General features: G+C 65.8%; 1 protein-coding gene across 2 annotated transcripts in view; it reads right to left on the reverse strand.

Annotated features, from left to right (window-relative positions):
• Window positions 1–12,059, reverse strand: part of TECTA (tectorin alpha) — a gene marked incomplete at its 5' end in the record, with an annotated part of 118,912 nt that overhangs the window by 17,078 nt on the left and 89,775 nt on the right. For both annotated transcript variants that reach the window (XM_084868413.1, XM_084868412.1), the window contains one exon: window positions 11,880–11,990. In XM_084868413.1, the coding sequence (XP_084724539.1) occupies window positions 11,880–11,990 (111 nt within the window). The remainder of the gene's footprint in view (window positions 1–11,879; window positions 11,991–12,059) is intronic.

Consider the following 12,059-nt stretch of genomic DNA (forward strand, 5'->3'; position numbering starts at 1 on the left):
GGGGGTGGAGCAGGGTCACTCAGTGTTGGGGGTGGGGGCAGGGTCACTCAGGGTTGGGGGGTTTGGGGGGCAGGGTCACTCAGTGTTGGGGGGTGGGGCAGGGTCACTCAGTGTTGGGGGGTGGGGGGCAGGGTCACTCAGTGTTGGGGGTGGGGGGCAGGGTCACTCAGTGTTGGGGGCAGGGTCACTCAGTGTTGGGGGGTGGGGCAGGGTCACTCAGTGTTGGGGGCAGGGTCACTCAGTGTTGGGGGGTGGGGCAGGGTCACTCAGTGTTGGGGGCAGGGTCACTCAGTGTTGGGGGGTGGGGGGCAGGGTCACTCAGTGTTGGGGGTGGGGCAGGGTCACTCAGTGTTGGGGGGTGGGGCAGGGTCACTCAGTGTTGGGGGGTAGGGGGCAGGGTCACTCAGTGTTGGGGGTGGGGGCAGGGTCACTCAGTGTTGGGGGGTGGGGGGCAGGGTCACTCAGTGTTGGGGGTGGGGCAGGGTCACTCAGTGTTGGGGGTGGTGCAGGGTCACTCAGTGTTGGGGGTGGAGCAGGGTCACTCAGTGTTGGGGGGTGGGGGACAGGGTCACTCAGTGTTGGGGGGTGGGGGGCAGGGTCACTCAGTGTTGGGGGTGGGGGGCAGGGTCACTCAGTGTTGGGGGCAGGGTCACTCAGTGTTGGGGGCAGGGTCACTCAGTGTTGGGGGTGGGGCAGGGTCACTCAGTGTTGGGGGTGGGGCAGGGTCACTCAGTGTTGGGGGTGGGGGCAGGGTCACTCAGTGTTGGGGGTGGGGACAGGGTCACTCAGTGTTGGGGGCAGGGTCACTCAGTGTTGGGGGTGGGGGCAGGGTCACTCAGTGTTGGGGGGTTTGGGGGGCAGGGTCACTCAGTGTTGGGGGCAGGGTCACTCAGTGTTGGGGGCAGGGTCACTCAGTGTTGGGGGCAGGGTCACTCAGTGTTGGGGGGTTTGGGGGGCAGGGTCACTCAGTGTTGAGGGGTTTGGGGGGCAGGGTCACTCAGTGTTGGGGGGTTTGGGGGGCAGGGTCACTCAGTGTTGGGGGGTGGGGCAGGGTCACTCAGTGTTGGGGGGTTTTGGGGGCAGGGTCACTCAGTGTTGGGGGGTGGGGGCAGGGTCACTCAGTGTTGGGGGGTGGGGACAGGGTCACTCAGTGTTGGGGGGTGGGGCAGGGTCACTCAGTGTTGGGGGGTGGGGCAGGGTCACTCAGTGTTGGGGGTGGGGGGCAGGGTCACTCAGTGTTGGGGGTGGGGGGGAGGGTCACTCAGTGTTGGGGGGTTTGGGGGCAGGGTCACTCAGTGTTGGGGGCAGGGTCACTCAGTGTTGGGGGTGGGGCAGGGTCACTCAGTGTTGGGGGGTTTTGGGGGCAGGGTCACTCAGTGTTGGGGACAAGGTCACTCAGTGTTGGGGACAGGGTCACTCAGTGTTGGGGGCAGGGTCACTCAGTGTTGGGGGTGGGGACAGGGTCACTCAGTGTTGGGGGTGGGGGCAGGGTCACTCAGTGTTGGGGGGTGGGGGCAGGGTCACTCAGTGTTGGGGGGTGGGGCAGGGTCACTCAGTGTTGGGGGGTGGGGGCAGGGTCACTCAGTGTTGGGGGTGGGGGCAGGGTCACTCAGTGTTGGGGGTGGGGCAGGGTCACTCAGTGTTGGGGGCAGGGTCACTCAGTGTTGGGGGTGGGGCAGGGTCACTCAGTGTTGGGGGGTGGGGGCAGGGTCACTCAGTGTTGGGGGGTGGGGCAGGGTCACTCAGTGTTGGGGGGTTTGGGGGCAGGGTCACTCAGTGTTGGGGGGTGGGGCAGGGTCACTCAGTGTTGGGGGGTTTGGGGGGCAGGGTCACTCAGTGTTGGGGGTGGGACAGGGTCACTCAGTGTTGGGGGGTTTTGGGGGCAGGGTCACTCAGTGTTGGGGGTGGGGGCAGGGTCACTCAGTGTTGGGGGGTTTGGGGGCAGGGTCACTCAGTGTTGGGGGTGGGGGGCAGGGTCACTCAGTGTTGGGGGGTGGGGCAGGGTCACTCAGTGTTGGGGGGTTTGGGGGGCAGGGTCACTCAGTGTTGGGGGTGGGACAGGGTCACTCAGTGTTGGGGGGTGGGGGGGCAGGGTCACTCAGTGTTGGGGGGTGGGGACAGGGTCACTCAGTGTTGGGGGTGGAGCAGGGTCACTCAGTGTTGGGGGTGGGGGCAGGGTCACTCAGGGTTGGGGGGTTTGGGGGGCAGGGTCACTCAGTGTTGGGGGGTGGGGCAGGGTCACTCAGTGTTGGGGGTTGGACAGGGTCACTCAGTGTTGGGGGGTTTTGGGGGCAGGGTCACTCAGTGTTGGGGGTGGGGGCAGGGTCACTCAGTGTTGGGGGGTTTGGGGACAGGGTCACTCAGTGTTGGGGGTGGGGCAGGGTCACTCAGTGTTGGGGGTGGGGCAGGGTCACTCAGTGTTGGGGGGCTTGGGGGGCAGGGTCACTCAGTGTTGGGGGGTGGGGCAGGGTCACTCAGTGTTGGGGGGTTTGGGGGACAGGGTCACTCAGTGTTGGGGGTGGGACAGGGTCACTCACTGTTGGGGGGTTTTGGGGGCAGGGTCACTCAGTGTTGGGGGTGGGGCAGTGTCACTCAGTGTTGGGGGTGGGGGCAGGGTCACTCAGTGTTGGGGGTGGGGCAGGGTCACTCAGTGTTGGGGGTGGGGCAGGGTCACTCAGTGTTGGGGACAGGGTCACTCAGTGTTGGGGGTGGGGCAGGGTCACTCAGTGTTGGGGGGTTTTGGGGGCAGGGTCACTCAGTGTTGGGGGGTGGGGCAGGGTCACTCAGTGTTGGGGGGTTTGGGGGGCAGGGTCACTCAGTGTTGGGGGTGGGGCAGGGTCACTCAGTGTTGGGGGGTGGGGCAGGGTCACTCAGTGTTGGGGGCAGGGTCACTCAGTGTTGGGGGGTGGGGCAGGGTCACTCAGTGTTGGGGGGTTTGGGGGGCAGGGTCACTCAGTGTTGGGGGTGGGACAGGGTCACTCAGTGTTGGGGGGTTTTGGGGGCAGGGTCACTCAGTGTTGGGGGTGGGGCAGGGTCACTCAGTGTTGGGGGTGGGGGCAGGGTCACTCAGTGTTGGGGGTGGGGCAGGGTCACTCAGTGTTGGGGGGTTTGGGGGCAGGGTCACTCAGTGTTGGGGGCAGGGTCACTCAGTGTTGGGGGTGGGGCAGGGTCACTCAGTGTTGGGGGGTTTTGGGGGCAGGGTCACTCAGTGTTGGGGGGTGGGGCAGGGTCACTCAGTGTTGGGGGGTTTGGGGGGCAGGGTCACTCAGTGTTGGGGGTGGGGACAGGGTCACTCAGTGTTGGGGGTGGGGCAGGGTCACTCAGTGTTGGGGGGTGGGGCAGGGTCACTCAGTGTTGGGGGCAGGGTCACTCAGTGTTGGGGGGTGGGGCAGGGTCACTCAGTGTTGGGGGGTTTGGGGGGCAGGGTCACTCAGTGTTGGGGGCGGGACAGGGTCACTCAGTGTTGGGGGTGGGGGCAGGGTCACTCAGTGTTGGGGGGTGGGGGCAGGGTCACTCAGTGTTGGGGGGTGGGGCAGGGTCACTCAGTGTTGGGGGGTGGGGGCAGGGTCACTCAGTGTTGGGGGTGGGGGCAGGGTCACTCAGTGTTGGGGGTGGGGCAGGGTCACTCAGTGTTGGGGGCAGGGTCACTCAGTGTTGGGGGTGGGGCAGGGTCACTCAGTGTTGGGGGGTGGGGGCAGGGTCACTCAGTGTTGGGGGGTGGGGCAGGGTCACTCAGTGTTGGGGGGTTTGGGGGCAGGGTCACTCAGTGTTGGGGGGTGGGGCAGGGTCACTCAGTGTTGGGGGGTTTGGGGGGCAGGGTCACTCAGTGTTGGGGGTGGGACAGGGTCACTCAGTGTTGGGGGGTTTTGGGGGCAGGGTCACTCAGTGTTGGGGGTGGGGGCAGGGTCACTCAGTGTTGGGGGGTTTGGGGGCAGGGTCACTCAGTGTTGGGGGTGGGGGGCAGGGTCACTCAGTGTTGGGGGGTGGGGCAGGGTCACTCAGTGTTGGGGGGTTTGGGGGGCAGGGTCACTCAGTGTTGGGGGTGGGACAGGGTCACTCAGTGTTGGGGGGTGGGGGGGCAGGGTCACTCAGTGTTGGGGGGTGGGGACAGGGTCACTCAGTGTTGGGGGTGGAGCAGGGTCACTCAGTGTTGGGGGTGGGGGCAGGGTCACTCAGGGTTGGGGGGTTTGGGTGGCAGGGTCACTCAGTGTTGGGGGGTGGGGCAGGGTCACTCAGTGTTGGGGGTTGGACAGGGTCACTCAGTGTTGGGGGGTTTTGGGGGCAGGGTCACTCAGTGTTGGGGGTGGGGGCATGGTCACTCAGTGTTGGGGGGTTTGGGGACAGGGTCACTCAGTGTTGGGGGTGGGGCAGGGTCACTCAGTGTTGGGGGTGGGGCAGGGTCACTCAGTGTTGGGGGGCTTGGGGGGCAGGGTCACTCAGTGTTGGGGGGTGGGGCAGGGTCACTCAGTGTTGGGGGGTTTGGGGGACAGGGTCACTCAGTGTTGGGGGTGGGACAGGGTCACTCACTGTTGGGGGGTTTTGGGGGCAGGGTCACTCAGTGTTGGGGGTGGGGCAGGGTCACTCAGTGTTGGGGGTGGGGGCAGGGTCACTCAGTGTTGGGGGTGGGGCAGGGTCACTCAGTGTTGGGGGTGGGGCAGGGTCACTCAGTGTTGGGGACAGGGTCACTCAGTGTTGGGGGTGGGGCAGGGTCACTCAGTGTTGGGGGGTTTTGGGGGCAGGGTCACTCAGTGTTGGGGGGTGGGGCAGGCTCACTCAGTGTTGGGGGGTTTGGGGGGCAGGGTCACTCAGTGTTGGGGGTGGGGCAGGGTCACTCAGTGTTGGGGGGTGGGGCAGGGTCACTCAGTGTTGGGGGCAGGGTCACTCAGTGTTGGGGGGTGGGGCAGGGTCACTCAGTGTTGGGGGGTTTGGGGGGCAGGGTCACTCAGTGTTGGGGGTGGGACAGGGTCACTCAGTGTTGGGGGGTTTTGGGGGCAGGGTCACTCAGTGTTGGGGGTGGGGCAGGGTCACTCAGTGTTGGGGGTGGGGGCAGGGTCACTCAGTGTTGGGGGTGGGGCAGGGTCACTCAGTGTTGGGGGTGGGGCAGGGTCACTCAGTGTTGGGGGGTTTGGGGGCAGGGTCACTCAGTGTTGGGGGCAGGGTCACTCAGTATTGGGGGTGGGGCAGGGTCACTCAGTGTTGGGGGGTTTTGGGGGCAGGGTCACTCAGTGTTGGGGGGTGGGGCAGGGTCACTCAGTGTTGGGGGGTTTGGGGGGCAGGGTCACTCAGTGTTGGGGGTGGGGACAGGGTCACTCAGTGTTGGGGGTGGGGCAGGGTCACTCAGTGTTGGGGGGTGGGGCAGGGTCACTCAGTGTTGGGGGCAGGGTCACTCAGTGTTGGGGGGTGGGGCAGGGTCACTCAGTGTTGGGGGGTTTGGGGGGCAGGGTCACTCAGTGTTGGGGGCGGGACAGGGTCACTCAGTGTTGGGGGGTTTTGGGGGCAGGGTCACTCAGTGTTGGGGGTGGGGCAGGGTCACTCAGTGTTGGGGGCAGGGTCACTCAGTGTTGGGGGTGGGGGCAGGGTCATTCAGTGTTGGGGGGTTTGGGGGGCAGAGTCACTCAGTGTTGGGGGCAGGGTCACTCAGTGTTGGGGGCAGGGTCACTCAGTGTTGGGGGCAGGGTCACTCAGTGTTGGGGGGTTTGGGGTGCAGGGTCACTCAGTGTTGAGGGGTTTGGGGGGCAGGGTCACTCAGTGTTGGGGGGTTTGGGGGGGAGGGTCACTCAGTGTTGGGGGGTGGGGCAGGGTCACTCAGTGTTGGGGGGTTTTGGGGGCAGGGTCACTCAGTGTTGGGGGTGGGGGCAGGGTCACTCAGTGTTGGGGGGTGGGGACAGGGTCACTCAGTGTTGGGGGGTGGGGCAGGGTCACTCAGTGTTGGGGGGTGGGGCAGGGTCACTCAGTGTTGGGGGTGGGGGGCAGGGTCACTCAGTGTTGGGGGTGGGGGGGAGGGTCACTCAGTGTTGGGGGGTTTGGGGGCAGGGTCACTCAGTGTTGGGGGCAGGGTCACTCAGTGTTGGGGGTGGGGCAGGGTAACTCAGTGTTGGGGGGTTTTGGGGGCAGGGTCACTCAGTGTTGGGGACAAGGTCACTCAGTGTTGGGGACAGGGTCACTCAGTGTTGGGGGCAGGGTCACTCAGTGTTGGGGGTGGGGACAGGGTCACTCAGTGTTGGGGGTGGGGGCAGGGTCACTCAGTGTTGGGGGGTGGGGGCAGGGTCACTCAGTGTTGGGGGGTGGGGCAGGGTCACTCAGTGTTGGGGGGTGGGGGCAGGGTCACTCAGTGTTGGGCGTGGGGGCAGGGTCACTCAGTGTTGGGGGTGGGGCAGGGTCACTCAGTGTTAGGGGCAGGGTCACTCAGTGTTGGGGGTGGGGCAGGGTCACTCAGTGTTGGGGGGTGGGGGCAGGGTCACTCAGTGTTGGGGGGTGGGGCAGGGTCACTCAGTGTTGGGGGGTTTGGGGGCAGGGTCACTCAGTGTTGGGGGGTGGGGCAGGGTCACTCAGTGTTGGGGGGTTTGGGGGGCAGGGTCACTCAGTGTTGGGGGTGGGACAGGGTCACTCAGTGTTGGGGGGTTTTGGGGGCAGGGTCACTCAGTGTTGGGGGTGGGGGCAGGGTCACTCAGTGTTGGGGGGTTTGGGGGCAGGGTCACTCAGTGTTGGGGGTGGGGGGCAGGGTCACTCAGTGTTGGGGGGTGGGGCAGGGTCACTCAGTGTTGGGGGGTTTGGGGGGCAGGGTCACTCAGTGTTGGGGGTGGGACAGGGTCACTCAGTGTTGGGGGGTGGGGGGGCAGGGTCACTCAGTGTTGGGGGGTGGGGACAGGGTCACTCAGTGTTGGGGGTGGAGCAGGGTCACTCAGTGTTGGGGGTGGGGGCAGGGTCACTCAGGGTTGGGGGGTTTGGGGGCAGGGTCACTCAGTGTTGGGGGGTGGGGCAGGGTCACTCAGTGTTGGGGGTTGGACAGGGTCACTCAGTGTTGGGGGGTTTTGGGGGCAGGGTCACTCAGTGTTGGGGGTGGGGGCAGGGTCACTCAGTGTTGGGGGGTTTGGGGACAGGGTCACTCAGTGTTGGGGGTGGGGCAGGGTCACTCAGTGTTGGGGGTGGGGCAGGGTCACTCAGTGTTGGGGGGCTTGGGGGCAGGGTCACTCAGTGTTGGGGGGTGGGGCAGGGTCACTCAGTGTTGGGGGGTTTGGGGGACAGGGTCACTCAGTGTTGGGGGTGGGACAGGGTCACTCAGTGTTGGGGGGTTTTGGGGGCAGGGTCACTCAGTGTTGGGGGTGGGGCAGGGTCACTCAGTGTTGGGGGTGGGGGCAGGGTCACTCAGTGTTGGGGGTGGGGCAGGGTCACTCAGTGTTGGGGGTGGGGCAGGGTCACTCAGTGTTGGGGGCAGGGTCACTCAGTGTTGGGGGTGGGGCAGGGTCACTCAGTGTTGGGGGGTTTTGGGGGCAGGGTCACTCAGTGTTGGGGGGTGGGGCAGGGTCACTCAGTGTTGGGGGGTTTGGGGGGCAGGGTCACTCAGTGTTGGGGGTGGGGCAGGGTCACTCAGTGTTGGGGGGTGGGGCAGGGTCACTCAGTGTTGGGGGCAGGGTCACTCAGTGTTGGGGGGTGGGGCAGGGTCACTCAGTGTTGGGGGGTTTGGGGGGCAGGGTCACTCAGTGTTGGGGGTGGGACAGGGTCACTCAGTGTTGGGGGGTTTTGGGGGCAGGGTCACTCAGTGTTGGGGGTGGGGCAGGGTCACTCAGTGTTGGGGGTGGGGCAGGGTCACTCAGTGTTGGGGGTGGGGCAGGGTCACTCAGTGTTGGGGGGTTTGGGGGCAGGGTCACTCAGTGTTGGGGGCAGGGTCACTCAGTGTTGGGGGTGGGGCAGGGTCACTCAGTGTTGGGGGGTTTTGGGGGCAGGGTCACTCAGTGTTGGGGGTGGGGGCCGGGTCACTCAGTGTTGGGGGGTTTGGGGGGCAGGGTCACTCACTGTTGGGGGTGGGGACAGGGTCACTCAGTGTTGGGGGTGGGGCAGGGTCACTCAGTGTTGGGGGGTGGGGCAGGGTCACTCAGTGTTGGGGGCAGGGTCACTCAGTGTTGGGGGGTGGGGGAGGGTCACTCAGTGTTGGGGGGTTTGGGGGGCAGGGTCACTCAGTGTTGGGGGCGGGACAGGGTCACTCAGTGTTGGGGGGTTTTGGGGGCAGGGTCACTCAGTGTTGGGGGTGGGGCAGGGTCACTCAGTGTTGGGGGTGGGGGCAGGGTCACTCAGTGTTGGGGGTGGGGGCAGGGTCACTCAGTGTTGGGGGGTTTGGGGGCAGGGTCACTCAGTGTTGGGGGGTGGGGGCAGGGTCACTCAGTGTTGGGGGTGGGGGCAGGGTCACTCAGTGTTGGGGGGTTTGGGGGCAGGGTCACTCAGTGTTGGGGGGTGGGGGCAGGGTCACTCAGTGTTGGGGGTGGGGGCAGGGTCACTCAGTGTTGGGGGCAGGGTCACTCAGTGTTGGGGGTGGGGACAGGGTCACTCAGTGTTGGGGGGTTTGGGGGCAGGGTCACTCAGTGTTGGGGGTGGGGACAGGGTCACTCAGTGTTGGGGGGTTTGGGGGGCAGGGTCACTCAGTGTTGGGGGTGGGGGCAGGGTCACTCAGTGTTGGGGGTGGGGGCAGGGTCACTCAGTGTTGGGGGGTGGGGGCAGGGTCACTCAGTGTTGGGGGTGGGGGCAGGGTCACTCAGTGTTGGGGGTGGGGGCAGGGTCACTCAGTGTTGGGGGGTGGGGGCAGGGTCACTCAGTGTTGGGGGGTGGGGGGCAGGGTCACTCAGTGTTGGTGGGTTTGGGGGCAGGGTCACTCAGTGTTGGGGGGTGGGGGCAGGGTCACTCAGTGTTGGGGGTGGGGGCAGGGTCACTCAGTGTTGGGGGTGGGGACAGGGTCACTCAGTGTTGGGGGTGGGGCAGGGTCACTCAGTGTTGGGGGCAGGGTCACTCAGTGTTGGGGGGTTTTGGGGGCAGGGTCACTCAGTGTTGGGGGGTGGGGCAGGGTCACTCAGTGTTGGGGGGTTTGGGGGGCAGGGTCACTCAGTGTTGGGGGTGGGGACAGGGTCACTCAGTGTTGGTGGTGGGGCAGGGTCACTCAGTGTTGGGGGTGGGGCAGGGTCACTCAGTGTTGGGGGCAGGGTCACTCAGTGTTGGGGGTGGGGCAGGGTCACTCAGTGTTGGGGGCAGGGTCACTCAGTGTTGGGGGGTGGGGCAGGGTCACTCAGTGTTGGGGGGTTTTGGGGGCAGGGTCACTCAGTGTTGGGGGTGGGGACAGGGTCACTCAGTGTTGGGGGTGGGGACAGGGTCACTCAGTGTTGGGGGTGGGGGCAGGGTCACTCAGTGTTGGGGGGTTTGGGGGCAGGGTCACTCAGTGTTGGGGGGTGGGGGGCAGGGTCACTCAGTGTTGGGGGTGGGGCAGGGTCACTCAGTGTTGGGGGTGGGGACAGGGTCACTCAGTGTTGGGGGTGGGGGCAGGGTCACTCAGTGTTGGGGGTGGGGGCAGGGTCACTCAGTGTTGGGGGCAGGGTCACTCAGTGTTGGGGGGTGGGGGGCAGGGTCACTCAGTGTTGGGGGTGGGGGCAGGGTCACTCAGTGTTGGGGGCAGGGTCACTCAGTGTTGGGGGTGGGGACAGGGTCACTCAGTGTTGGGGGTTGGGGGCAGGGTCACTCAGTGTTGGGGGTGGGGGCAGGGTCACTCAGTGTTGGGGGCAGGGTCACTCAGTGTTGGGGGTGGGGACAGGGTCACTCAGTGTTGGGGGTGGGGGGCAGGGTCACTCAGTGTTGGGGGTGGGGGGCAGGGTCACTCAGTGTTGGGGGGTGGGGGCAGGGTCACTCAGTGTTGGGGGCAGGGTCACTCAGTGTTGGGGGGTGGGGGGCAGGGTCACTCAGTGTTGGGGGGTGGGGGGGCAGGGTCACTCAGTGTTGGGGGTGGGGGCAGGGTCACTCAGTGTTGGGGGGTGGGGCAGGGTCACTCAGTGTTGGGGGGTTTGGGGGGCAGGGTCACTCAGTGTTGGGGGCAGGGTCACTCAGTGTTGGGGGCAGGGTCACTCAGTGTTGGGGGTTTTGGGGGCAGGGTCACTCAGTGTTGGGGGTGGGGCAGGGTCACTCAGTGTTGGGGGTGGGGCAGGGTCACTCAGTGTTGGGGGGTTTTGGGGGCAGGGTCACTCAGTGTTGGGGGTGGGGCAGGGTCACTCACTGTTGGGGGGTTTGGGGGGCAGGGTCACTCAGTGTTGGGGGCAGGGTCACTCAGTGTTGGGGGCAGGGTCACTCAGAGTTGGGGGGTTTGGGCGGCAGGGTCACTCAGTTTTGGGGGGTTTGGGGGCAGGGTCACTCAGTGTTGGGGGGTTTGGGGGGCAGGGTCACTCAGTGTTGGGGGGTTTGGGGGCAGGGTCACTCAGTGTTGGGGGGTTTGGGGGCAGGGTCACTCAGTGTTGGGGGGTTTGGGGGCAGGGTCACTCCGTGTTGGGGGCAGGGTCACTCAGTGTTGGGGGTGGGGCAGGGTCACTCAGTGTTGGGGGCAGGGTCACTCAGTGTTGGGGGGTTTGGGGGGGCAGGGTCACTCAGTGTTGGGGGCAGGGTCACTCAGTGTTGGGGGTGGGGCAGGGTCACTCAGTGTTGGGGGGTTTGGGGGGCAGGGTCACTCAGTGTTGGGGGGTTTGGGGGCAGGGTCACTCAGTGTTGGGGGCAGGGTCACTCAGTGTTGGGGGCAGGGTCACTCAGTGTTGGGGGGTTTGGGGGGCAGGGTCACTCAGTGTTGGGGGGTTTGGGGGCAGGGTCACTCAGTGTTGGGGGGTTTGGGGGGCAGGGTCACTCAGTGTTGGGGGGTTTGGGGGCAGGGTCACTCAGTGTTGGGGGGTTTGGGGGCAGGGTCACTCAGTGTTGGGGGGTTTGGGGGCAGGGTCACTCAGTGTTGGGGGCAGGGTCACTCAGTGTTGGGGGTGGGGCAGGGTCACTCAGTGTTGGGGGCAGGGTCACTCAGTGTTGGGGGGTTTGGGGGGGCAGGGTCACTCAGTGTTGGGGGTGGGGACAGGGTCACTCAGTGTTGGGGGTTGGGGGCAGGGTCACTCAGTGTTGGGGGTGGGGGGCAGGGTCACTCAGTGTTGGGGGTGGGGGCAGGGTCACTCAGTGTTGGGGGTGGGGCAGGGTCACTCAGTGTTGGGGGCAGGGTCACTCAGTGTTGGGGGGTTTGGGGGGGCAGGGTCACTCAGTGTTGGGGGTGGGGACAGGGTCACTCAGTGTTGGGGGTCGGGGGCAGGGTCACTCAGTGTTGGGGGCAGGGTCACTCAGTGTTGGGGGTGGTGCAGGGTCACTCAGTGTTGGGGGGTGGGGACAGGGTCACTCAGTGTTGGGGGTGGGGGCAGGGTCACTCAGTGTTGGGGGTGGGGGGCAGGGTCACTCAGTGTTGGGGGTGGGGACAGGGTCACTCAGTGTTGGGGGTGGGGACAGGGTCACTCAGTGTTGGGGGTGGGGCAGGGTCACTCAGTGTTGGGGGTTTGGGGGGCAGGGTCACTCAGTGTTGGGGGTTTGGGGGCAGGGTCACTCAGTGTTGGGGGTGGGGACAGGGTCACTCAGTGTTGGGGGTGGGGGGCAGGGTCACTTAGTGTTGGGGGGTTTGGGGGCAGGGTCACTCAGTGTTGGGGGGTGGGGCAGGGTCACTCAGTGTTGGGGGTTTGGGGGGCAGGGTCACTCAGTGTTGGGGGGTTTGGGGGCAGGGTCACTCAGTGTTGGGGGTGGGGACAGGGTCACTCAGTGTTGGGGGTGGGGCAGGGTCACTCAGTGTTGGGGGTTTGGGGGCAGGGTCACTTAGTGTTGGGGGCAGGGTCACTCACTGTTCCCGTAGGGTGGCGGCTCGATGCAGCCGCACAGCTCCCCGCCGTTGTCCAGCTCGCAGGTGCGGTTGGGACAGTCGGCGCCCACGCAAGGGTCCTCCACCACTCCTGCTAAAAGGGAGAAAGGAACGCGCACACGTGACTCCACACCACCACGCAGCGCCGTGGGCACTCTGGCCG

The sequence above is a fragment of the Pipistrellus hanaki genome, assembly GCF_964339955.1.
Source record: "Pipistrellus hanaki genome assembly, chromosome: 19".
Lineage (NCBI taxonomy): Eukaryota > Metazoa > Chordata > Mammalia > Chiroptera > Vespertilionidae > Pipistrellus > Pipistrellus hanaki.